We start from the raw sequence: 24870 nt of genomic DNA, 5'->3' as shown, positions 1-24870 counted from the left end.
CCCATATATTTTCAGTACCAAAAATATCGACGAAAGTTTTAAGATGATTATACTATATGGAACGAATAAAAGTATATCGTAAAAAGAAAACTGCAATTGTTTTGGAACTTGTTCTAGGGTCTTGAAATTACGTGTCTACTTTGTGGATGCAGGGATCGACGCTCTTGATTGAAAAATATTTTGTTAAAGCTGTTGCTTGTGTATTAATCTTGCATCTTTTTTTAACCTCTAGGACAATCACTGTGATCTATAGATTTTTTAGGCAAAAGTAAATGTGTTGGCAAGATTCAAAATTTTTTCACTTTTTAGACAGTCGCTCAGTCGGGATTTGAAAGTTAAAATGACCCTTGATAAGTGCCCAAATTAGTGCAAATTAGTTCATATCACAGGGCGAGTCGATATCCTATATATCGGTTTTCCGATCCTCTAGAGGTTATAATGACTCATCCGATGACGTATTGTCCTTATTACTGATAATTCACTAATGAGAACTTAAACATAATAACTATTCAATTGTTGAATTTATTTAACACTCGATTGAAAGACGAATTATATCAAAAGTATTGATGTTCCAATTCAGTTTTTTATTCTTATCTCATACTCACAACTATTATTATACTCACACTATGTTTGACACTGTAAACAGAAAACGTATATATCGTAATATAGTGTTAATCTTGATAGGTAGCAGAGAGGGATGGAATTTAGATTTGACACGGATTTGACACAAACACCATCTTACAAGCCATGGACACAAGTACAGTGAGAAAGAAGTGCTCCAAAACGCATTAAACCTGAACTGACCTGAACGGTGGCGCCTTCTTACACTTTGCTTGCTGACTTGCGCGCACGCACCAATAAGCCGCAAGTTTTCTAGGGAATTTTATGTTCCTGACGCAGCACCAATGATGTTTTTATGAACGAAAATTCCGTTGTGGAATTGTGGGATGTTTGGAAAATATTTGAATTCGTGTCGTGAGAGTCGAGAGAGGTGAAGTGGTGAAAACCGTTGAAAAAGAGAACGATTGAAAAGTAAAAAAACAAACGTTCATTAGAAATATACTGTGTTGTGTGATCATGGTATTTGCGTAGGTATTTCGTGAAAAATGTTGACTCAATAGTGAGAAGTATATTGCGTATCGCTTAATCGGGCACTCCAAAAGTAGAGAAATGTTTTTCCAAGTAAGACCGACGTTATTATCGCCTTCTAATGGCCGTTTTCTCCGACGCTGTTCAAACTCGGTTAAATTTTTTAATATAGTTTCGAGATCGGATGAACCGAGTTTAAACTCAAATTAAGGTTGGAGAAAACAGGCATAAAACTTATTTTTGGCATTTTGTTGTGTTTTAAGAATGAATGAACGCCATCATAAAAGTTGTCGATGAACACGCTTAACGGTTTCAGGTAAATGTCACACCTAAGGAAAAAAAACCTCCAAAGATCAGAGAGGGAAATAACAAAGAAAAGGTCGAGGTTCGTCAGGAGTATGAACTCACATTGGCTCCATTTCAGCCACAGACTCGTTTAAACCTTGAGTCGACTGTTAACAACACTGTCAAATGTAGCCTCAAGGTCAAGAACCCGAGCAATCGGAACCTTGAGGTAATTTTTTTTCATCCATTTTCATACAATCGTTCACCAAAATAAAATTTCTGAAAAAATACTTAGCGATGATAAAAAAAAAAAATGAAACGTGAACCATTTTGAGTTTGTCAACCGGAATAATTTTCAGAATATACTTTATTTTTTTTTTCAAGGTAACCGTCACAAAATCGCCGCCTGTTGAGAGATCGGTAATTCTCAGTGCATCAGAACTCTCTGTTTCGGCAGGGAGTGAAGCCGAACTTGAAATATCATGGACACCCAAAGAGGGCGGTTCATGGAGAGATACATTGCAGCTTACGGACAGTCGGCGAATAAAATACGACGTCGCAATAATCCTGAGTGCTCCTATTATTGGGAAAAAACCTAATAAGGGCAAAGTCCGAGTTCTCGCTCCTTCAAACACTACGAATGAAAGGGCCCTTGCTCGAAACGTTTCATTGCCAGTTGCTCGGGAACCTAAAAAAACTGTTTTATCAGACAAAGAGAATGTGCCAAAATTTCGTTCAACCGGCAAAGTTGTTGAAGTCCAACACAGCACAACTTTTTCCAGAAACAAACACAATTTTTCCAACATAATGAATTCAACAGAATTTGGTTTTACTCCATTGAAAGCACGTGATGAAGGGCCGAATATAAGAATATCATCGACCACCGAGACCTCAATTTCGCCTCAAAAAATGAGTATTGTTTCGTCGGAATTAGCTACACTTCCACACGAAAAGGGCAGCGTACAAACTACTCACACTTGCCAGCAAGAAAACCATAACTTTTCCATCATCATGAATTCTACAACTTTCAATTTCACACCGTTGCAAGCTCGCAGCGACCCTGGGGAGGAGAATGTTCCAACAGGACAGATGCGAATCGAAACTAAAATGTCATTTTCACCACAGAACATCTCCTTGGTATCACCGGAAGCTGTGGGTCTGCCGATGCTTCGTCGAGAAACCTATGTAACCAGGAAGTGTGTTAAATCGATTGGTCAAACTTTCACAGAGGAAACCAAAGATAAGCAAGAAGAAGATGAGAATTTTCCTGATTCGTTGTCACCACAGCCAGAAGTTGAAGAGGAAAATTCCGATCTACGCAAGCCCTCGGATTTTTCGGCATTGATAGACGACATGAAATTCCTCACTCCTGAAGGCCCAAACTGTGGAAAAAATGGGAATTTTTCACCGAATGGCTGTTCTACGGGAAATCGAACGAGATCAGTGGAAAAATTAGCATCGCACGAAGCTTCGTCGTTGAATCTCGCTGGAAACGACACCTTCGATTTAAGCAATTCAAAAATAGAAAACAATTCAGGAGCCAACGGAACTTACGAGCTATCGCCAAAAAGTTCTAAAAATTTAGATACTGTGCGGCCACCGCGATTGTTGTCTCAGAGTTTCGAGCTTACTTCACCCAACGAACAAACTGTCAATCATCTTTCGGGATCGAAAATCTCATCGATCCCATTTTCATCAACTCCCGTATGTCGCAACGTTCTTCCCGGGCAATTCCAGTCGAGAACGAGTATTTCGCACACTCCGTACAAAAACTACGACGACGTCTCGGTGAAGCAAGTTCTCGAAGCTGATTTATGGGCGAAGCCGGAAAACGAGCAATTCACCTCCTCGATAGCTTCGTCATCGATAAAAAAACGTTGCATCAGTCTGAATAGAATAAACGAGGAGGAAACGTCACCCGATCGAGTATTTTTTGTGCCTTTAAATAAAACAAAAACTTTGACCTCCGTTAAGAACCAGGAGAGACCAACGAAATTTCGTAGATTCGAGATATCGCCTCCAAAAAAGTGTATCTCGGCGTTAGGGACGCCGGACCGAACGAGACGCGTGTCCCCGACGAAGAGCACAAAAGTTCGCAAGGATAAAAAATTGAGCGAACCGTCAACGAGCTTCCGAAAAAAAGTGCAAAAGAACTGTTCTATAAAACATGGCCAGGTGTCTATTCCCGGTGTGAGAATAGCGAATCTTTCCTTGGCCCGATTGAACCAAAGTAATATTAAAGAAAAGAGCACGAGGAACGAGCCGAAGGAAATGAGCGTTCAGCTCCACGACCCGAACGATTATCTCACGAGATTTTGTAATCCGGATCCTTTCGCAGCAACGACGACGCAGGATCCATTTTTAACGAGTACTCTGTATTACGATGACAAATGGATTTATCAGCAAGAGATGGAGTTCAAAAAATGGCTGAACAAGCTTCTAACGCCACCGGAACATTTGAGCGCCGATGTAGATTCGATACGCGTGGACGTTGGCAAAGTGTGGCAATCTTGTCGAAATCGTGAGGACGTTGCGCTTGCGGAAAGCCGAGAAACCGTTTCAGCAAGATACCACACGAACACGCGGTTGAATACTTTAAGAAAAGCAGCCTGTGCGATGTTTCGCCGTGAGGAAGTCACCGCGGCATTGTCAAAAGCCACTGTTTGCGTCGAACGGGGATCGTTGATGATCCGACAAGACCGGGATTTGCATCGCGATATTGGATTGCAAAAGGAAATACTCGAATTATTTTTGAGTTACAATCCACTCTGGCTTCGGATCGGTCTTGAAACCGTCTACGGAGAAACGATTCCTTTACACTCGAACAACGATTTGGTCGGTCTCACGAGATTTCTCATCTCGAGATTCTTCTCCGACCCGTTCATCGTTAAAACTCATTCCCACGCGACAATACTGAGCCTCAAACTTTCGACGTTCTCTCTTCACATGAACAAATTTATCCTCAAGAAATTTTTGCTCCTCGTATACTTTCTTGATTATGCCAAAAGGAACAAACTCATCGGTCACGATCCGTGCCTCTTTCACAAACGCGCGAGCCACAAAGACAGCCGCGCTATTTTGCTAACATTCGCTCGCGAGGTCCTCAGCGGCGTCGGCGACTTGACCAAAGTTTTACGCACTCACGGTTACGTCGTTTCCCACCAGCAAACTTATCTCGATGAGTACGATTATGCCGTCAAGGAAATCGCGACGGATTTACGCGATGGCGTTCGTCTTTGTCGCGTTATGGAATTGATAACCGGTGATCGTAATTTAACTTGTCGCTGTCGTGTTCCATCTATTTCCAGGCTGCAAAAGGTGTACAACGTCGATTTGGCCCTCGCTGCTCTTCTGCGATGCGGATACACTATCACCGGCGAAATAGACGCTAAGAGCATCGCGGATGGACATCGCGAGAAAACTCTCTCGCTTCTCTGGCAAATTATTTACAAGTATCAACGTCCGAGATTCGAAAAAGCTGCAAATACTATACGAAGGTGGTGGCGAGCGAACCTGTGGTACGTCAGAGTTCGAAACTTGTTGCGGGATCGTCGCGAGAATGCAGCTTCGACGATACAGCGCGCTTGGAAATGCCACGAAGCGAGACGAATCGCGGAGGAATTGCGAGAGGAGCGAAAACGCCGGAGGACGAAGGAGGAAGAAGCCATTCGAGTGATACAGATTTGCTGGCTGCGAAGAATGAAAATGCTGCGAGATCGTAGGGATTTTATCCTGAAAAGAAAAGCTGCTATCTCTATTCAAACGTGGTTCCGACGCCACCGTGAGAGCGCGCCGTTCGTCAGAGAATTTCGAGTTAAACGCCGTGCCGTCGAAATTATTCAGAATCATTGGAGGTCTTACTTGCTAGCGAGGAAGGAAAGAGCTCGATATTTGTACCTATTGGACTCGACTAGAACCATTCAAAGTTTGTGGAGAGCGAAACAAGCGGGTCGAAAAGATTTACAGCGATACGTGTCCTTGAAAAAAGTAACGATCGTCGTCCAATCGAGATGGAGAGCGTTACGATCGATGAAAACAGCTCGGCAATCTTTCGAGCAAATAATACGATCGACGATCGTTATTCAATCTTGGTGGAGGCGAAGTCTTCGGCTCAAGCGGGATCGCAATGAATATTTACTGAAAAAACACGCCGTTCGAGAGATCGAGAGATGGTTAATCGCTCGGAAGAAAATGCTTTTCGAGAGGGATCGCTTCAGAGCGAGACGACAAGCTACAATATTGATTCAGAGAAATTTCCGAAGATATTCTCAAACGAAAGAATTTGTCGAACAGTTTCGCAAATGTGCTCGAGCATCCAGAGTTATTCAGCACTGGTACCGATCAGCAAGGATCGCGAAACATTATCGAACTCAAAAGACGAGTTGCGTCGCCATCCAACGCTGGTGGCGTGCCATCTGTTTGACCAGAATCGCAGTCAGGTCGTTTGAAAATCTCCAGAAAGCGACGATAGTCATTCAAAAAACTTGGCGGATGAAAAGAGCTCGGCGGGATTACGCTCAAATGAAACATGCCGTGGAAACAATTGAATTCTGGTATGAGAGAGCTTTGCTGATGAGATCAGCTCGTCGTGAATTCATAGCCAAGAGAAACGCGGCAGCGAAGCTCCAAAGTTGGTGGCGCAACCTCCAAATAAGCAGAAATCAACAATCCGAGTATCTCAAATACAGGCAAAATGTCATAGTCATTCAGACCAAATGGCGAGCAACTTTGATCGCAAGAAAAACGAGACTCGAGTATTTGCAAACGAGAAAAGTCATTGTTCAAGTTCAAGCAACTTGGCGAATGATTCGTCAGAGAAGAATCTTCGTTGATCTTCTCGGACGACACAGAGCAGCATCTCTTTTGCAAAAACGGTGGAGAGAAACTGCGGTAGCTCGAGAAGTACGGAAAAATTTCCTCGAATATCGTTCTGCCTGTGTCTTGATACAAAATAGATTCCGCGAGCTGAGAGCCTGTCGCGCGGCGCGTTTCGACTACACGAGAATACGCAGAGCCACCATTGTCATTCAGAAGAATTGGCGAATGCTGAGAATTTCCAGAGAGTACAAAAACCAGAAGGACGCAGCTATTATTTTGCAGGAAAGGTGGAGAGCGCGAAAGCTCTGCATCGAAGCTCGTAAGAATTACCTCGAGCTCAGAGAAGCGACTATAAGAATGCAGCTTCGTTACAAGTCCAATAATAAAGCTCTTGAAACGAGACGGACCTATCTTGAGTTACGATCGACCGTGATTATCGTTCAAAGAATGTGGCGTGCTAAAAAATCTATGGAAGCAGCTAGAAATCGCTTTGGGGAGTTTAAGAGAGCGGCGATTGTCCTGCAGTCGAATTGGAGAATGATTTTGGAGCGACGATCTTATTTGAAGGTTCGAAATGCCGCATTAACTCTGCAGACGCGATGGCGAGCTGTAAAACTAGCCGGTCAAGTGCGAGAGAGTTACGAAAATTTGCGAGGATCGGTTTTGACGGTACAACGACGTTTCCGAGCCAACAGGGCATGCAAAGTTGCTCGAAACGAGTACGCGAGAACGAGGTCAATAATAATACGGATGCAAAAATTGTGGCGGAAAAAAATGGATCATCGACTGCGCGACGAGGCAGCGATAAATATACAAACATGGTGGAAATCGATAATCGTTATGAGAGAATGCAAGAAAACATACGAAGATAAAAAACGCATTGCTCTCGTTTTGCAGCGACGATATAGAGCCACCAAAATCGCTTCGCAAGTCAGAAAAAATTATCTACGAACTCTTGCGTCTATCGTCAAGCTCCAACGACGCTGGAGGTTTCTGCTCAAGAAAAAACGTCACGAGGCTTGGTTACGAGAGAGAAAAACAGCTGTTTCTACCATCGAAAATTGGTGGATCATCGTTCTGGAAGAGAAACGCAAAAGAATCGCTAAATTCGTTCAGTTGCAAAAAGAACATGCTGCAGCAACAAAGATACAGAGCCTTTGGCGTGGACACTCGGTACGAATGAACCAGTCTGTGGCCATGAAGGATCTCCGCGAACGCTCCGAAAGGGCTGCCACAGCTGCCGTCCCCTCGGCAACTGTCGCTTTCAAATTGCGAGCATCCATGGACACTCTTGACAATTGCAAAACCATTGCACAATTGTTCGTCTGCCTCACTAATCTCGGTTTGTTTGTTTATTTTTTTAGCTTGTTCTTTCCCAAAAAAATTTTCAATTTTATTTCATTTCCATATAATAATAATAATCGTTCTTCCCCATTTCAGATACCTTAACGAGATTGTCTTACGAGGGTTGCATATTATTTTGCAAAATGAATTTTGCCAACAAAGTATATGGAACGATTGCAATGGCAAATCGATCGATTCCATGGCTCGATGTCTGCAGCCGTTGCACAAGTATTTTGATTACACTCGCTAAACTGCCAGAGACAAAAAATTATATTCACAGAGTAAGTTGTTCGGCCCTTGTTGACAATGATGGAGAAACGAACTTCTTTTTCATAAAAACTAAATAAAAATAATTATTCGAACACAGATCGACCAAATGGAAACTCTTGCGAGACTCATGACTGTAGCGATCGACCATCATGTCGATCTATTTCTTCGTCTGGCCACATTATTGTGGCTATTGTCGGAAAATGAAGAGTATGCAACGGTATGTAATAGAAATTAGTTGAAAGAGGAATTTGAAAAACAGAGTAAATGTTAAAGTTTTAACTCGTAATACGATATTAAGGAGGGTGGATCGCGACGATACAATGTTGCCATACTAAACCATGTTAAATACATGAAAAATTTCAAAATGATAAGAATTTAATAAAATTTGATAAATGTATTCTTTAAAAATATACAAGACAATATACATTTTTTTTAGATTTTTCTACCACATAGCTCTCGAGTAATTGAACACTAAAGTTCACGTGTATAAGCATAGAGTTTACGTATATAGAGATATACATCTCGTGCATGAGAACTTCGATTTAACGCTCAATTATTCGATAGCCATGTGGAAAAAAAATTTGAAAAAAATTGTATTTGTATACTTGATGCCAAAGAATGTTATCACGAAATTTGATCAAATTCTGATTATTTTGATTTCATGATTCACCCTCCTTAATGCAAATGGGAAACATAAAAAGCTGATTTTTACTTTTTAATCGCCAGGCTGTGAAAAATTGTTCCCGAACAACTTGGATATTACGAAGCCTGAATGTGACGATAAACAAAAAGAAGGGCAAATTTCCGGCGGGAAATTTTAACAGATTAATGGTAGGGGAACAAACTGCCCTCTTACCGAATTCGAAGCCGGATTGGGGCATTAAACATAATCGGCCACGATTGTTTACAACCGTCCACCACGCTATTTCGAGTCTAATGAAGAGATTGAAAATAGATGCGCCAATTTAATACATTTGAAGCATCGAGTAATGCGTTAGAGAGAATATAATGGATCTCTGCAATGTTTATGTCCAACAGATTTGAAATTGTGTAAACGAGTAATTTTTACATTGAGAGAAAATCATACTTTTACTTGCATTGTATTTTCTTACATTGTAAATCTTTATTGCTCCAACTAGTTTTTGTATTTTCATAAAAGTCACTAGAGAATTAGATGTTGATGAACCCATATGTAAAAAAGATTAATCGATGGAAAACTCTGTAGGCAAGAGTGAAAAATGTTCGTTGCCGAGTTTTTGGTCCATACAAGCGGATAGCGCAGCGTCGTATCGACAAAAACCTCATTACATAATAGTGAAAAAAATCAATTTTTAAAATTTTAATTCAAAATGTTATCATTTCGAGTCGTTTTTGTATTCTTATATATTTGATTAAAAAGTCGTTTAATAAACGCATGTGTAAAAGGAAGGATGAAGAAATCATGTGCTTTACAAGAAAACAAACCTCCACTTTCAATTATAGTTTTATTGAAATAAATATAATGGATAATGAGATTATTCCACAGCAATGTGATTTTTAAGTTTGACATTTGAAAAAATTAATTTTTTTTGCAACCTCGACTGCAATTTTAACCAAAAATTGATAATGAAAAATCCTACTGTATACTAGTTTGAACTGTGCGAAGTTCGTATACATTTCGAAAAATCGTAAAAAAATTAATTCGAAAGATAATCAAAAGAGAAAAAATAGTTGAATGATCCTTTGTGAACATGAAAAAAGGGATTTTAAAACGAAAACGAATATAATTTTGAAAAGATATTTAAAAAAAAAAAATTCCGAAACTTTCCCGGATATCTATTCGCGTAGTATATTCGAGAAAAAAATTCACATCCGTATACACGTAACTTTGACTTTCGAAATGTTTTATTATGTCTATCCCTACCTTTTTGTTGATTGGCAAATGGCGCGCAAAAACATGCCGGAGCGGAGGGGCGGAGGACAAAGAGAGAGAGAGAGAGAGAGAGAGATGGATTAGCGATGGAGGCAAGTGCGGAGGACACGCGTGAAGCGTGAATGTAATCTCTACGCTCCGTCACGTCGTTACGGTAGATACGAAGGGGGTTATACACACCAGGGAAATTCAGGTCAGAGGTGAAAGTTTTTATTAAGTCGTACGTTGGGACAAAATACCTGTTGAACATGTAAGCATACGTGAAACGTTTTGAGAGCACAAGAACTGCGTCGTGTCTTCGTCGTTCAACGAATTCGTACACGAAATTTGAAAGAATAAAAAAAAAAGGAAAAGGAAAAAACAGCATGTCTGTAAACAAGTCACTTTTGGCGATGTTACGAAAAAGCAACGGAATGTCTTCGTTGTTGTGCGACAGGTATAATGTTCTGTGCATCGAAAATCGTGCTCCAACGTCACCTCGTAGACGAATCTTTTGCGAGGACGCGAAAAATTATGGGACTAAAGTGGCTGCTAATCAAAAACCCGATTGGAATCGTGCGGTCTCCGAAGCTGAAAAAATTGTCGGTTATCCTACGTCTTTTTTAAGCTTACGATGGTTACTCAGCGATGAAATCGCCAATGTTGCTCTTCATCTCAGAAAACTCGTTGGATCCAATCATCCACTGCTCAAAACTGCCAAGTTCGTTACTAAATTACGTTTTTATACTCATTCATAAAATATCAGAGTTATTTTTAGTTTATTTTTCGTATTATTGGCGTATTCATGATGCTGAAGTTTGCAACGTTGGAGTCCAACGAAATGCTCTAAAAAACCCCTCAAATAATTCCAGTGAATCTCCAATTGTTTTCTATGCCGAATTTGCAATTCGTAGTTTTTCAACCTGCACCAATGATTCGTGAAATCAAAAATTGGTGAGTTACAAATCTTTTTTTCATTCATTCCCTTGGAGTCCGACGTTGCAAACTTCAGCGTCGTGCGTATTCAATCCTGTTTCATGATTGAGAATAAGAATATATTGATCAAACTTCAAAAATTGTTGGAACTGCTGATACTCTTGAAAATTGTGGATTTCAACTAAAATACATTTTGACTACTTCAACCAAATGGACTGAGTATTTAATTTTTCATTATCGCTGTTTTATATTTTTCACAGAAGCTTAATTTACAATGGAAGAAATAATATGCAAGCTTGGGGTCTTATAGTATTACTGATATCAAAAGCTGCCGGACATCTGCACGTCGATGATATGGAAGAGGACAAGGCTGCTGGAGTATTGCACAGGTATTTATTTTATCTCAGTATCTTGTTATAGATTGTATTTTTTAGAATACCTTTAAATTCCAACTTGAGATATTTGGCAATGAATAACAGGTGCCAGCAATTTTATACCAGAGAAATTTTTGTGCTTAGCCATTCGCCCACCGTCTGAAATATATTTTGTAGAGAATTTCCAGTCCATTCGAATTTACCTTCTTCATGAAAATTTTTTCAGCCAAAGAGCATTGGCAGAAGTGACGGAAATGATTAGAACTAGTCACTTGGTTCATAAAGGTTTGGTCAACATACAACCTGGTGTTTACCCTGAGGCTTCCGAACTAAATGACATGACTTTTGGTAACAAAATTGCTCTTCTTAGTGGTGATTATTTGCTAAGTAACAGCAGCGCAGAGCTCGCCAACTTAAGGAACCAGGATGTAAGTAAAAACATCAAGTGAATACAATAAGTTTCGATAAGTCAATGCATTTTCTATTATTGCAGAGTTAAAGTCAAATTTTATTATTTAAAAAAGAAACTCTTATCAGGTAAAATATAATAATTTCAATTGTTTGTACACTTTTACTTCAAAGGCAAGAACTCGTGAATCTCGAAGCAATAAAATTTGAGGATTTAATGGTTAAATAAAAAATATTGCTTGATCGGTATGTTGATTGAAAAAAAATGTTTATGTAATGATTTTTTTATAGGTGGTAGAGTTAATGTCTAGCGCTGTTAGGGACTTGGCAGAAGCAGAATTCGTAGGTCGAAGGGATAGTCAAAATAATCCACTTCCGGCAGAACCGCCACAGGACCGAACTGGTTATGCAGTTAGAGAATGGACCCTCCAAAATGTTTTGAGTGCAGGTGCATTATTAGGCAAATCTTGTCAAGGAACATTGACATTGGCGGGACACAACGAAGATATTCAAGCACAGGGGTACAAATTTGGCAAACATTTGGCTCTGGCATGGCAGGTAAATTGAAAATTTTTGCTGCTTTATTTTTTATTTGTAAAATGAAGTGATATCACGAAAGTAATTTCTCAAATTGCTGGGTTATTTGTGAATCAGGCTTGTTTGGACCTCAGTCCGTTCATCAGCAGAGACGCTGGAACGCCTTTCAATCTGTGCTCAGCTCCAGTCATGTTTCACATCGAGTATAATCGCTCTATTTTGACAGAAATAGATAAAGGCCTTGAATCCGTCGCAAATGTGGATTACGACAAGGTTTGCAGTGTTTGAAACATTTTTTTTTTATGATCGTTTTTTAATGTTTCATTTGGCAATGAATTTGTAATTTTTTTTTCAAGGTTTACGAAATCGTAACAAAAGGGCCTGGAATCGAGCAGACAAAAGAGTTACAAAAAGAACATTCGCAAAAAGCGATGCAAGTCCTGAGTGTATTCCAGGAGAGCGACGCGAGAACAGCTCTCGCTAATATAATCGAGGCGATGGGAGATTTTTAGCAAAAGTTTAAAGGGGATAGGCTGATGTGAGTAAATAGAATGGGAAAAAAATAATTAAAATGATGCACAAATCAGTTTGACGCAAGAGCGTCAAATTTGCATTCGTTGAATATATCAAACGTATCTTGGGTCAATTGTTCAAGATACATTGAAGTAATGGTGATGACGTATGAAACAATGTCGATGGGCTGATGTATATTTTTTTTATCAATGGAACGGAGTTGTATGTTGTGGTGGAAGACTGGGATACTCACAATCAGACTTAGGCACCATTCTAATGAAAAAATATTCAAAATACTCGTTTTCAGCGAAATATAACAAAACAAACAGATTTAAAAAAAATTATTTATCATCATGGAGGACGATTGAAAATAATTTTTGATCCATAAAATTTGCAATTTTGATGGTCGCACAAAATATATTTACATTGTGGACAAATCATTTTCAAATAATTATTTACGAAATGTTTGTTTTTTGCGAAGCAAGGAAAAATTGACAATGGAAAGTTTTTTGTGCTTTTTTGCTTATTATATACTTGTTGATGCCAAAAATGATTGGATCTTACGTTGTAATAACTTTGTATCAAATCAGACTTTGATACCGATTTACAAAAATGTAAATGAGACTTTGTGCTTTGTTTTATAAAACAGTGAAAGATTTTCTAAAGTGAGCAGTTTTTATGATATTTTGTAAATGTATAAGACTAACAACCACGAGTATTCGATAGTATTGAAAAATTATATAAATATATATATATATATATATACGAATGTTATATATTGATCAACACTTTTATATTGTACTGTTATAATTTAATACGACTATGAAAATTGTTAACGTATTATGAAGAAACAACAATGAGATTTATATTTTTAGATAAATAAATTTTGTATTGTATTTTCACAACTCAGACTCGTCAACGATTGAATTAACTTGTTCATCGTCGCAGAAAATCACAGTATGTATTTAAAAACGTCTTGGAATGTAGGAAATTATTTATTTTTTGTTTTTTCTTCTCCCGTTTGGGCTCCGAAGTACAATACTCGTAAATGAGGCTTTATACAAATTGCGGAGTTTTACCCGTTTGTACATTCAGGATTTCCGGGCTCATGAAACTATCCACGGTTATTTCTTTCCCTCATTTTCTTTTATCTTGTCAAAGGTTTTTCCTCGGGCGCTATAAATCTAATAATTTTTGTTCTTACTCTTAGGAAATGTTGTTTATTTAACAACGATGCTTTGCAGCACTTCGTGCTCCCATGATTAAGACGTTTTTCACTTTCCATCGTTCTTTCTGCTTCAATGTAATTTGCTACACCCTCCGCGAAGTTTTGTTTCTACTTTGCCGTCACCGAATATTTCCTTCAATAAATCATCCTTTTTTCGTGCATGCGTCGGGAGTCCTCTGTACAGATTTTCCGTTACACTCGTTTGAGATCGTACCGCAGAGTTTGCTGGCCGATATTTTTGATTCGATGAAAAATCTATATTCTCATTGTCGTCGATTGCTTTCATTGCTGCTAATAATTTTTGTTTGTTGAAATTGATCAGTTTTATATCCGGTGCTTCAAACTTTCCGTTTTTAGTCCCATTTTCAAGAATTTTTTCTGATTCCTGGTGACTCGAGCTTGTTTTTATCAAATAATTTTCGGCAGGCTGCTTCGCATATGTTTTCGCATCGTCTTGAAAGTTTTCGGGACAATCAATAAATTCAGTCTTTTCAACTCCGTTTCGCTGAGCCTGAGGAATTTCGAAAGTTTCTTCACGCTTCTCAATTTTCCTGGGTGAACGCAATGATTCCCGGAAAATTTCCTTCTCCGGATTCTCTAAATTTTCAGTCCTTATGCTCGAATATCCACGATCTTCGTTGATTAATTTAATCTCTAATTCGTCTTCCAAAATTCCTTCATTCAGAGCTTTCAACTGACTCTCTGAGATCTCGCGGTCTCTCTTTATTTTCGCTTGAACTTCCGACCACGATTTCGTCATTTCTAATAAACGCTGATGGTTATTTTCATGCCCTTCGCTCGATGGTACACTCGAGGTTACATCTTCTGATTTTTTAAATGCTTCTGAATGTGTTTTATTCGCTCTCTCCATCTCGGAATCCGAATGAGTTCGATTTATATCGATTTTCGAAAAATCCTGCACCAATGATTGAGCATTTTCTTTTTCGCTCTGCAGTACAACTCCATAGTCCTCGATCGGTGTTGACAATCGATCATTTCTCAATCGATCCTCGGTGTCAGATTCGCTCTCCGAGTGGGATGGTGGTTTTCTCATTTTGGTCACTTCACTAGGAGCGGGTTGTCGGACTAGATCCGTATCGTCTGCGATTAATCTGAAATTCCATTCAAACTTTCACGACGAGATTCATGCTACATCTTACTTTTTTGTTCACGAATTGTGTGAAAATTCGTTAAGGCAGTTCTCCTACTGATAGTTTATTTTATTAATAACTCATGAATTTTTCAAATAGTAGACTGTTCAAATATTACAAATGAAATTGAAAATCTTTTATGTTTGTTGTTCAAAAGAGCAGATCCGCAGTTGAAATTTTTTTTTTACCGATTAGTCAACCTGAATTTTTGACTCAAATTAGAAAATGATAATTTGAATCACCTACGATTGATTCGTTTCGTTTGTTTTTTTTAGGTTGAAAAAAAATCTAATTCGGAGAACTACCTTAGGTGGATTATTAATTGTGTATTTACCTCGTGTGCAAGTCTCTGGATTTGCTGGCCAATGAGCCGGACTCAATATTTTCCTCATCCGCATCACTTTTGCTGTCGGTGCTAGAGTAGCCGAATTCTTTCATCAATTCTTCGGGTAGTTTGTAAGATTCGATGTCAGTCGTAGCCTCGAAATTATTAACGAATTTCTTGATTTCTTCTTCACCGTCCGATTCGACTTCGTTCATCGTTAATCTCTTTGTTCTGAGTTTCTCGATTCGTGAATATTTGGTTTTAAGATTTATCTCGTTAGCTGTAGTTTCCTCTTCCTCCTCTTTATCCACTACGTTTAAAAGACTCGCAGACCCATTTCGACTGTAGGATTTTTGGAGACGAAATTTTCGAACTTGCTGCAAAGTGCTCATCGTCTCGGTTACTGGCGTCCCTTCTCTCTGATCCTCCTTTGGATTTGGAATCGTTTTTCCCTCACTCGATTCTGTCCTCGTGAGCTTGGGCTATAAACGTGATCATTTTTGTTATTCGAAAAATTTACTACGACAATTATCAGGAGATTATAAATAATAACCAACCAAACTTCCATGTTCCGGCTCATTTTGAGATCCCCCACTTTTTCCTATGGATTTCAAAGCATTTGGCGGACCACTGAAACAATTTTTTTTTCTAACAATTTATTTAGAAATATTGTGGTCCCTGAAAAGCATTTTTCAATAAATGTTTTTTTCCAAGATTTCGATAGGAGGAAATTTCGGTTTTAATTAATTTGTACATTTAAGAGTTGGTCACAAATTCAGTAAGAATTTTTGGCCACAATCATTCGATCGATATGAAGTTTTAATGAAAATAAAATAAAAAAAAAATATTATTATTAAACTGTAAAAATAGTAAAGTTTAGAAAATTGTGGACCTGCTACCTGTTTTGTCTCAAGTTCATGAGCGACTGACTCTCCATTGATTTTCCTTTATTACAAACGGGCAATCTACCGCTGTAATACAATCTCTTTTCTCTGTTGTCCAACAAATCTTCGAGATTCTTCAATTTTTCTAAAGTCTCGTTCAAGTGCTTTTGCGTCTCTCGGTGTTTCGCCACTTCTGCATTGAGTTGATGCTTCAAGCTTTTACTTTCAAGAGCAAGTTTTCTATTCAGTGTCTGTAGAAAAATGAGTTGAGAATGCGATTTCGACTGCAGATTTCTATTTTGTATCAATTTTTCATTTTTCACCTGAATAGTTTCTTGTTGTTGTTCTATCCTGAAGTTCAAGTCGGACACTCGCATCTGTAGTTTTTCTCTTTCTTCGAGGTGCCGATCCTTGCTCAATTGCGTCAGATGTTTGTTTTGCACCTACACAGAATAATTCGAATCGCTATTAAAAAGTGTTGATGAGAAATAAGGAAATATTTGGAGTGGTAACAAAAGTATGACGCACCTGCAACGAGTAAATCTCAGTTTCCTTTTCCTTCAACAGATCACACGTTTGTTTATGCTGCATTCTCAATTTTTTGTACTTGGTTTGCAATACCTTAAGTTCTTCATGATGAGAATTAATGATTCGTGGTAATTCAGCATTTTTACCTTCGTATTTTCGTAAAGCGGAATCCTGTCGTTTTTGGAGGGCTTTGAGAAGTCTATTCTCGTTAGACAATTCCTGGTTGACAAAAAAAACATCGAATAAACGAAAATAAAAAATATTTTTCAACGCGGAGTCTCCGACTTATAAACGAATCGTATTTACATTGAGATGATAATGAGCATCGGAAAGTTGATTTTGCAACTGCTTGACGCGCAACATTTTGGCTGACATAACACGTTGGCCCACGGAGGATTTGTTAGTAGATCTGATGGGTTCGGTCAAGGCGTATAGACGCATGCTATTTCTATACGGTCCACCTGTTTCCGGATTGAAAAAATATTAATGAACAAATAAGCCAACAAAATCAATAGAAGACGGTAATGAAATGTCAAAAATTTTCTCTACGAACCGACTAGAGGATGCAATTGCTTGCGATTTGAGACGAGATTCGTTGAGAACTTGCACGCGTTATGATTTGTAACTTGTACGTTTGAGGTTTGGTCGTTTAAATCCGTATCTCTAACGACAATAAATAATAAAACGAGCAATGTTAGCCTCCCGGTTTCACTACGACACTATATCAAAGAAAAAGAACTTTACGACACTATCGTACTTTCGTTTTGCTTTTTTTTTTACCTAGCTGAACGTTTCTTCCCATCAGAATACACTACGGACAATGAGGGCACCTCAGATTGCATTTTACAATGACAAATCTTCGTCGCACTTTCAATTCATCACATTTCAAATCTTCTCATCGCGCTCAAAATTCCTTTTTCTCTCTCGACATTGACGTGAGGTTGTCAAAATTGGTGAAAAAATAAAAACAGATTGCCGGCTGTACCGAGACATCCATGATTGTTTCGCTCCGGTCGTCATGGTGATACGAGACAATAACACACGGAAATAAGTGATCAATAACTGTGTGTTACTCCAAGCGTGTATTTTCATCCACAAACCTTCTTTCACATGCTACTATATTTTTAGGATTTAAACAGAAAAGAATTCTGCTCTCGTTCCATACTCAACACCCATTCGTGACACACTTTTTTATGTCCATCAACGCTTTGTACATTATTTCACTCGCAACGCTTTCGTGTTTGGTTAAAAAATTAAACTGTATTTTCAAGTTTTTTTTCATTGAGTTTTACGTTACTTGGATTCAAATTCAAATGAATTTAACAATGCGTTTCGAATTTCAATATTTACATTAAACTACGTCAATTAGCGGCTGACTCTACATCGGATAAAGACGTATGTAACAACAGATTCCAAATGTTAAAAAAATGTAATCGACAGAATTGGTTCAATTTTAGTATTTGTTTTCAAAAGTTTTTGTATCTTTATTGATTATATTAGGGGGATTGAGTTCGTTTTTATTTCTCTATCATTTGAGTCTGTTTTATTTTTTTTTCAAATTTATGACTTCATAACGTTTTGAACTTTTGGAAAATCCATATTTCATTGCATTATACTTTCATTTTCTAAAACCTTACATTCCTAATGAACACTATCAAAGATGCCTGCATCGTCCGAATAGTAGTTTTTGTCGCCTACGTTATTATTTACAATATACAATGCGACTAACGAGCGAATGATTTATCCATCCGCGAGTCCTCCAAATAATTTCAACATTTCAAGGTTTTTCTGCCCGAGAACTCTTGTCCATCCCCATGTACTGTGCCTCCCACAATTTGTTGTATATCGATTGAGGCTTTGCCATAAGTTCCTCGTGGGACCCTCGATCTACCAAACATCCGTTGTCCAATACGAGAATTTCGTCGGCGTCCATCACTGTCGATAATCTATGAGCTATTACGATCGATGTACGACCGCTCGTTGCTCGCCGAAGAGCCTCGAGAATATTCTATTGAAAATTAATATAAATAAATAAAAATGATCGGAAAACTCTCTTTGAACCATTCAACCTCATGTTATTATCCGCCTCGAGTATCAATTCGGTCAATGAATTTCCGAATCAAATAATAAATCATTTTGTGTAAATTCAAAAGAAAATAGAATATTCTAACATTTTTTTTACGTTCTATTTTTTGGGTTTACGTAAAACGTTTTTTCTGATCAATTTTATTTACCTGTTCGGTAATTGAGTCCAACGACGATGTCGCCTCGTCAAATACTAAAATTGGGCTATTTTTCAAAATGGCTCGAGCTATCGCGACTCTTTGTTTTTCTCCACCGCTCAATTTTAGCCCACGTTCTCCAACAGGCGTTTCGTAACCTTTCGGCCACTTTAGAATGGCCTCGTGGAGATTTGCCATTTTCGCAGCTTCGTACACTTGTTCTGGCGATTTTGTGAGATCGCCGTAGTGCAAGTTGTGGTATATTGTGTCATGGAACAACACAGAATCCTATGAAATACACCAGAAATCACGAAATCAATGTTAAATCTCTTCAGAAATGAAAATAAAAATGAAGATGAAAATGAAGTGTAATATAGGAATCCAAATTTGTTGATTAGTGCCATTGTTTCCCTGTATCGAATGGAATAAATATTCACAACTGATCATCAAATTTTGTCTGAAGGAATGGAAAACAAAATATCAGAGCTGCTGCGTAAAACAAAAATTTAGTAAAAAATTCACCTGTGGCACTATCGCGATAGATCGTCTCAAATCGTTGATATCGACTTCCTGAATATTTTGTCCATTAATAAATATTTCGCCGTGCTGCGGTTCGAAGAACCGGAATAACAATCTTATAAGCGTTGTTTTACTGAAAAAAAAAACGGTTTTCTATTTTATGCCAAAGCGGAGTAGATCGTAAAAATAAATTGAGATAAAGCTTACCCGGAACCCGATCCTCCAACAATTGCAATTTTTTTCCCACTCGGGATCGTGAAAGTCGCATTATTAAAAATTGGTTTTCCTTCTATGTATTGGAAGCTCACGTTGTTGAATGAAATATCGGCAGTGTTTGGCGAAATTATGAAACGAACAGCGTTCTCTCTGTTCTGTCAGGGAAAAAAAACATTTTAGTCAACGAATGTTTAAGTTTTTTCTTGTTAATTAATCAATTTCGTATAAATTAACAATAAGTCCTTCAACCGCTGTCATCAATTTTATAATTATAAAAAAATGAACGAATGTGACTCACCTTTATTAAGGGATCTTTGGACATAAGCGTAAACATAGTTTGCATGTCAATGAATGCTTGTCGAACTTCTCGATATACAGAGCCCAAAAATCCTAAAGGAACCGACAACTGGAACAACAGTGCGTTGACCATAACCAAATCGCCGACGGTCATAGTTCCTGAAGTGGAAAAAAATTGGATTACTTAAAGATTCTCAAAACTGGGTATTTTCCAAGGAAGAAAAATGAATTTTCACCTGCCGCAATTGAATCAGCAGCCATTATCATAATTGCACTCAGACCGATACTGAAAATCGCTTGTTGACCAAAATTCAGCATCGCTAAGCTTGTGCTGGTTTTGAGTGAGGCAGCTTGGTATTTTTTAAGAGATTGATCGTACCGTTCGGCTTCGAATTTTTCATTGTTGAAATACTAGAAAAATAATATGACGTTGATGAAAAAAAAAGTAAATGCGAAAGTAACTCTGTCTGTTGGCTCATCACGCTTAAATTGCTGAACCGATTTAGATAAAATTTGGTATAGAAATAATTTAAGTCTCGGGGAAGAACATGGAATAGTTTTCATCACGGAAATCATCCCTCAAGGATGTGAAAAGGGGGAGGTGGAGGTAATCAATAATTATTTAAAATATATAAAACTTATTATAATTTAACTTTTCATAAGGAATCAATAATATTTCTTTTACCGTTATGTTATAAAAAAAAAAAACAGCTCGGATGAAAAATAAGCTACCCGTAGTATTAATTCTACGCAGACCAAGTCGCGGGCAAAAGCTAGCAGTCAGAATAAAAATTGACAGAGTACGATCTATTACTGTATTTTACCTTTACGGTTTCGTAATTGATCAATGAATCGATTGCTTTGTTGCCAGCTTCGTTCTCAGCTCGATTCATATAAACTCGAAATTTCGTTCTCCATTGCGTAACGAGGAGCGTAAAGATAGTATAGAAACCAACGCAGCCAAGCGCCACACTAGCGTATTCCGGACCACATTTTAATCCGAGAATCGTGCAAACGAGGCCCAATTCAAAGAAGATTGGTACAATATTAAACACCATTGCGGAGAGAACGAAATTGATACCTCGGCTTCCACGGTCTATCGTCTGCAATAAAAATTAACATTTAAAATGATGTATGAGCTTTTTAATAGGTAAACAAAATTTTTCTATCGAATTTTTTATTTATTGTAACATTACCTCACCTTCGAAAGAGCACCGGTCTGTCTTCCAAGGTGAAAGCTTAGATCCAGATTGTGCAAATGAAGAAAGACGTTTTTTGCTATTTTTCTTATAGAATGCTGTGCCACTTTGGCAAAAACAGCGTTTCTCAACTCGTTCATACCTCCGGCACCAGCGCGAGCTAGTCCGTCTGAGCAAAGAATCATTTTATTCTTACTAAATATAAGTATGAAGACTTGGCGTTGAAAAGGAAATGGATAATCGTATTAGTTCGTAAAGAGAACGAAAAAAAACGTCGTTAAAAAAAATGAAATTTTAACGTAAATTCCGTTCACTTGGTTTAAATCCATTTTCGTATTCTTACATCCCAAAAGTATAGCTGTTGCGACAGTAGTTACGGTTTCTGGTGCTGTTCCCATACCAAGAATAGCTTCGCCTCCTGATTGAATCGAAATGGAATTCAAAGTATCGACCGCATTTTTAAAAAGTATGGGTACGCAAACGTTCAAGACTTTTGCGCCGACTAACAGGCTAACGGCGATTTTTACACGTTTTCTTATTTCCGGTTCATCCTAATAAATCATGAAAAAGACGTTCATTAGCTTCAGGCATGAAATCCTCAAAATCGTTTTATTTTTATGCGGTCATTGATAAAGATGCTTCCGGATAAAATATTTTTAAAATTTCGTATTGAAATTTGAACGAACCTTAGGCCATATGTAACCGAGCATTGCCTTCATCATTTGTGAACTGTTGACTGGTTCACTGTCAACAATACCATTCTCTCTACTCAAGCTAGAAACCCCAGGATGAAAACAATTGCGTTTCTGCTGTCCGGGTTTTCCCCCTGTAACTCCATCGACTGCGAGACGAGCTTTCGTTGGTGTGACCACGGGTTTCGATTGAGGTACACATTTTTTAGTTTGAGCGCGATCGATCACGTTTCCACTGCAATGCTGTAAATAAAAGTAATCCCAGTTTTTTTTCTTTGATTCCACATTTTTATTCAATTTATATTACAAAAACATTGGCAGTGTAAACATTTTGCTTTTTATGGTATTTAATTCAATTAGTTCATTAATATATTATGTATAGCTATTCAATTAATTGTGTGCTTGCAGTATTCAACAAACGAATATATTCTTTTAAAAGTTCTATGGCGATTTCAAAACTTGTTGTTTTTTCTACAATTCGCTCCATAACATTCATTTGTTTACTTAATTCAATCGTTCTGATATCTAATATTTTTTTAGCTAAACTATTTATACCGGATAAATCCTCTTGAGAAAATGTTCCATTATACACATGAATTTTCCAGTGGTCTCTGCTGCATTGAGTGCTTAAAATAAACAGTACAATTTTTGCATTATAAGTCAAACCTTCCCAAGTGAAACCCATGTTTTTGTCAAAACTGTGAGACTCTATAAAGTTACGCAATAATTGAGAAACCGAACAGACTCTTTCTATGTGAGAGAAATCGAAAGGAACATGGTCGAGAGGATTATCAGGTATAAAAAATCCATATTCCATGAAAAGTTTCAAGCTGTCATGAGAGCCGTAATTAATAAAAACTTGAGAGCCTTTGGGAAAAGGTTTTAAGGATCGAAGCTGATAATATTCTTCGTTCTTGTCATGCCGAACTAAATCAATTTGGACAGCCGCATCGTAGCTATGATTAAAAAAATCTAAAAACGGAGCTAAAGCCATATTATCGATATCTTTGATTGGAATGGAACTGTTTGAGTTTTTTTTTGTACCGTCAATGTACACAGCCCTTGTATTAACAGTGTAATAGGCCCATTTAAAAATGTGGAAAGTAAGTATCTGGTGGAGAGGTTCTTCGCAGTGCGTACAAAAATGTTTACCCCATTGTTTTAATTTGTTCAAGGATCTAACAATAGAGCGATAATTATTTTGTACTTTGCTACTATGCGATTCTAGATCTCCTAACATAGGGAACAAGATTTTCTTCTCTCTCCTCGAACAGAAATCCGGTGTGGTATAATAACTGGGAAGAGTATCCAGATAAGACTTCCAATTGGAATCTTTGCCTAAATGTTTCTCATAAACTAAAAACACCGCCAAGATACATTGAGCTTCGTAACTTTCCCCACTTTGAAAAATCATAGCAATTTTGCTGTTCCCCACCAAAGAGGTTGTTATTAATAAATTCTTGGGTATTTTCATGAGTACATCGTCAGCATTTACATCCTCAAGACACTTCAAACCTCTGCCTGTTATCGGAAAAACTGTTGGCACTAATTTGCACATGGGTAACCAATTGAAGGATAACATCCAATCTTCCATTTTTTTGATAAGATCACTTTCATCTGTAACTAATGTCTGTAATATGTTTCTCCGTCGATGATGATGTTCTTTCAACCTTTGGCCCATAATGCACGAAGGTGTCACAAATCTGCAGAATTTTTGGATGGTCAATTATGAATGAATTCAATATTGAACAAATTTTAGATTATTAACCATGAAATTAGATTTCCAATATTTGTGCTCCGATGTATTATAGTATTGAGCATTTTTAACAAGTTTCTACAAATTGATAATAATAATGAAATTATATATTTCTGAAGTTAAATCCAAAAGGAATATTTTATATCCTGTTTATGAAATTTTATTCCTTTGAAAGCGAATACATCTTCATAGCCAATTTGTACAAAGTTTATGTTCAACTGTCATTTCAAAATATCTGTTGTTTTGATGTAATACCATTATTTTAGTGATAATTTAGTATCAGAAAAAATACAATGAACAAATAAAAAGAAAACAACAATTTTCTCAATTGTTACGTATTCAGAGAGCAGGGTTGGATAGAAAACCAGTATAATGATGACGATTTTATCGGGCATTATCGAGTAAAAGTAATATTGCAGACAAATACCAAGAGTTCTATTGGTTACGGATGTTGAGGTTACGGATGAAAAAACTCAAAATAGTAATTATCATTAAATATTTCCATTAGGCAGAATGGAGAGCGTGCAATTGACAAAATAAAGGATATAAAAATTAGACTAAGTCAATAAGAATAAATAATAAACATAGGAGATAACTCCAATTACCCTGATCGCTGCAGCTGATATTATTGGTAAGTTGTGTTTGGTTAGATCGAAGGAACGACCTTTGCAGAAAATTATTTGATGCGATATCTGGCTGTATCGGCTGGAGACTCGTCGATGTAAAAAAATATTTTTATTGTTTCTCGCTATACAAAATAAACGACAGTTTAGGACGGGCCCCAACATTCTATACCGAACGACCAACAGCGACCAATTTACGGTCGCACGAGCTCTCCGTCGTACGTCGTCGTCTCACGCGTGCCCGAGAAATGAAAAATGAACACAGTCACCAATCGCATTTACACAATTTTTTTATCAACTCGATTTTGGATTCCTCTATATAGTTTGTAGAGGAGCAGTGGTGTAACTATTGCCGCTGTGTTTATTTTTCAACCAATGGAAACACTCGATATTTTGCACCCGTTATTGATGGAAGAAAGAACACCACGTCAAAAAACAGCCAGCCACTGCGCTGATAATCAGAACTTTCTTGTTTCTTGGTCGAGAGGTGCACTTTTTAAAAAAAACCTACTTCGACGACAAGAATATAATTGTAATTCTTGTTCAATCTGATAGTTGTGTAGGTGTGTGTCGTATAATTATTTACCTTCACGTATGAGGCATTTAATGTCAAAAGGGCTTTTATTTTCTCCAATATTAACCTGCGTTTCATATGCACTGATGAGTTAATTCTAAGGTGGGGATTACGTTGAAAAAATTGAATCGAGTCGTGTCGGTCCGATGTCGAAACTACCATCTTAACCCTACACCTCATGTGCCTTTTTT

At 37.7% G+C, this 24870-nt stretch overlaps 4 protein-coding genes across 5 annotated transcripts; 2 read left to right on the top strand and 2 right to left on the bottom strand.

Annotated features, from left to right (window-relative positions):
• Window positions 1-955: 955 nt before the first annotated feature.
• Window positions 956-9234, top strand: asp (abnormal spindle). Its single transcript, XM_043419350.1, has 6 exons — window positions 956-1182; window positions 1406-1603; window positions 1759-7534; window positions 7633-7817; window positions 7904-8023; window positions 8533-9234. Exons 1-6 carry the CDS (start codon window positions 1171-1173, stop codon window positions 8773-8775), a joined length of 6534 nt encoding a protein of 2177 aa, XP_043275285.1. The 5' UTR covers window positions 956-1170; the 3' UTR covers window positions 8776-9234.
• Window positions 9235-9782: 548 nt separating this feature from the next.
• Pdss2 (Decaprenyl diphosphate synthase subunit 2) lies at window positions 9783-13130 on the top strand. The gene is made up of 6 exons (XM_043420682.1): window positions 9783-10418; window positions 10894-11022; window positions 11234-11435; window positions 11707-11973; window positions 12070-12225; window positions 12309-13130. Exons 1-6 carry the CDS (start codon window positions 10084-10086, stop codon window positions 12462-12464), a joined length of 1245 nt encoding a protein of 414 aa, XP_043276617.1. The 5' UTR covers window positions 9783-10083; the 3' UTR covers window positions 12465-13130.
• Window positions 13131-13441: 311 nt separating this feature from the next.
• Window positions 13442-17526, bottom strand: LOC122411685 (lebercilin). The gene is made up of 9 exons (XM_043420679.1): window positions 17362-17526; window positions 17135-17244; window positions 16888-17042; window positions 16582-16800; window positions 16377-16496; window positions 16069-16304; window positions 15727-15799; window positions 15179-15651; window positions 13442-14805 (listed from the first exon to the last, which is right to left on the bottom strand). Exons 1-9 carry the CDS (start codon window positions 17421-17423, stop codon window positions 13764-13766), a joined length of 2490 nt encoding a protein of 829 aa, XP_043276614.1. The 5' UTR covers window positions 17424-17526; the 3' UTR covers window positions 13442-13763.
• Window positions 17527-17644: 118 nt separating this feature from the next.
• ABCB7 (ATP binding cassette subfamily B member 7) lies at window positions 17645-24833 on the bottom strand. 2 transcript variants are annotated; one of them, XM_043420681.1, is made up of 11 exons: window positions 24692-24833; window positions 21721-21969; window positions 21378-21585; window positions 21037-21203; window positions 20660-20938; window positions 20072-20246; window positions 19837-19994; window positions 19530-19693; window positions 19326-19455; window positions 18816-19091; window positions 17645-18589 (listed from the first exon to the last, which is right to left on the bottom strand). In XM_043420681.1, the coding sequence occupies exons 1-11, from the start codon at window positions 24755-24757 to the stop codon at window positions 18359-18361; spliced, it is 2103 nt and encodes a 700-aa protein (XP_043276616.1). In that variant the 5' UTR covers window positions 24758-24833; the 3' UTR covers window positions 17645-18358. The 2 variants fall into 2 exon arrangements, with proteins under 2 accessions (XP_043276616.1, XP_043276615.1); XM_043420680.1 differs by lacking the exon at window positions 24692-24833 and adding an exon at window positions 24088-24667.
• Between the last annotated feature and the right edge of the window lie 37 nt (window positions 24834-24870).

The sequence above is a fragment of the Venturia canescens genome, chromosome 5, assembly GCF_019457755.1.
Source record: "Venturia canescens isolate UGA chromosome 5, ASM1945775v1, whole genome shotgun sequence".
Taxonomy (NCBI): domain Eukaryota; kingdom Metazoa; phylum Arthropoda; class Insecta; order Hymenoptera; family Ichneumonidae; genus Venturia; species Venturia canescens.
Note: the sequence above shows the minus strand (reverse complement) of the source record. Positions and strands in the feature narration are given on the sequence as shown.

Coding starts and splice junctions, on each gene's coding strand:
- asp (XM_043419350.1), top strand. Junction 1,604..1,758: donor CGAGCAATCGGAACCTTGAG/GTAATTTTTTTT, acceptor TTTTTTTTCAAG/GTAACCGTCACAAAATCGCC. Junction 7,535..7,632: donor CGTCTGCCTCACTAATCTCG/GTTTGTTTGTTT, acceptor TCCCCATTTCAG/ATACCTTAACGAGATTGTCT.
- Pdss2 (XM_043420682.1), top strand. CDS start 10,084: ATGTCTGTAAACAAGTCACTTTTGGCGATGTTACGAAAAAGCAACGGA. Junction 11,974..12,069: donor ATTTGGCTCTGGCATGGCAG/GTAAATTGAAAA, acceptor TTTGTGAATCAG/GCTTGTTTGGACCTCAGTCC. Junction 12,226..12,308: donor CAAATGTGGATTACGACAAG/GTTTGCAGTGTT, acceptor TTTTTTTTCAAG/GTTTACGAAATCGTAACAAA.
- LOC122411685 (XM_043420679.1), bottom strand. CDS start 17,423: ATGCAATCTGAGGTGCCCTCATTGTCCGTAGTGTATTCTGATGGGAAG. Junction 16,305..16,376: donor AACAACAAGAAACTATTCAG/GTGAAAAATGAA, acceptor ATTTTTCTACAG/ACACTGAATAGAAAACTTGC. Junction 15,800..16,068: donor ATGAACTTGAGACAAAACAG/GTAGCAGGTCCA, acceptor AAATTGTTTCAG/TGGTCCGCCAAATGCTTTGA.
- ABCB7 (XM_043420680.1), bottom strand. CDS start 24,270: ATGTTGGGGCCCGTCCTAAACTGTCGTTTATTTTGTATAGCGAGAAAC. Junction 19,995..20,071: donor TGCTGATTCAATTGCGGCAG/GTGAAAATTCAT, acceptor TTTCCACTTCAG/GAACTATGACCGTCGGCGAT. Junction 18,590..18,815: donor TGGACTCAATTACCGAACAG/GTAAATAAAATT, acceptor AATTTTCAATAG/AATATTCTCGAGGCTCTTCG.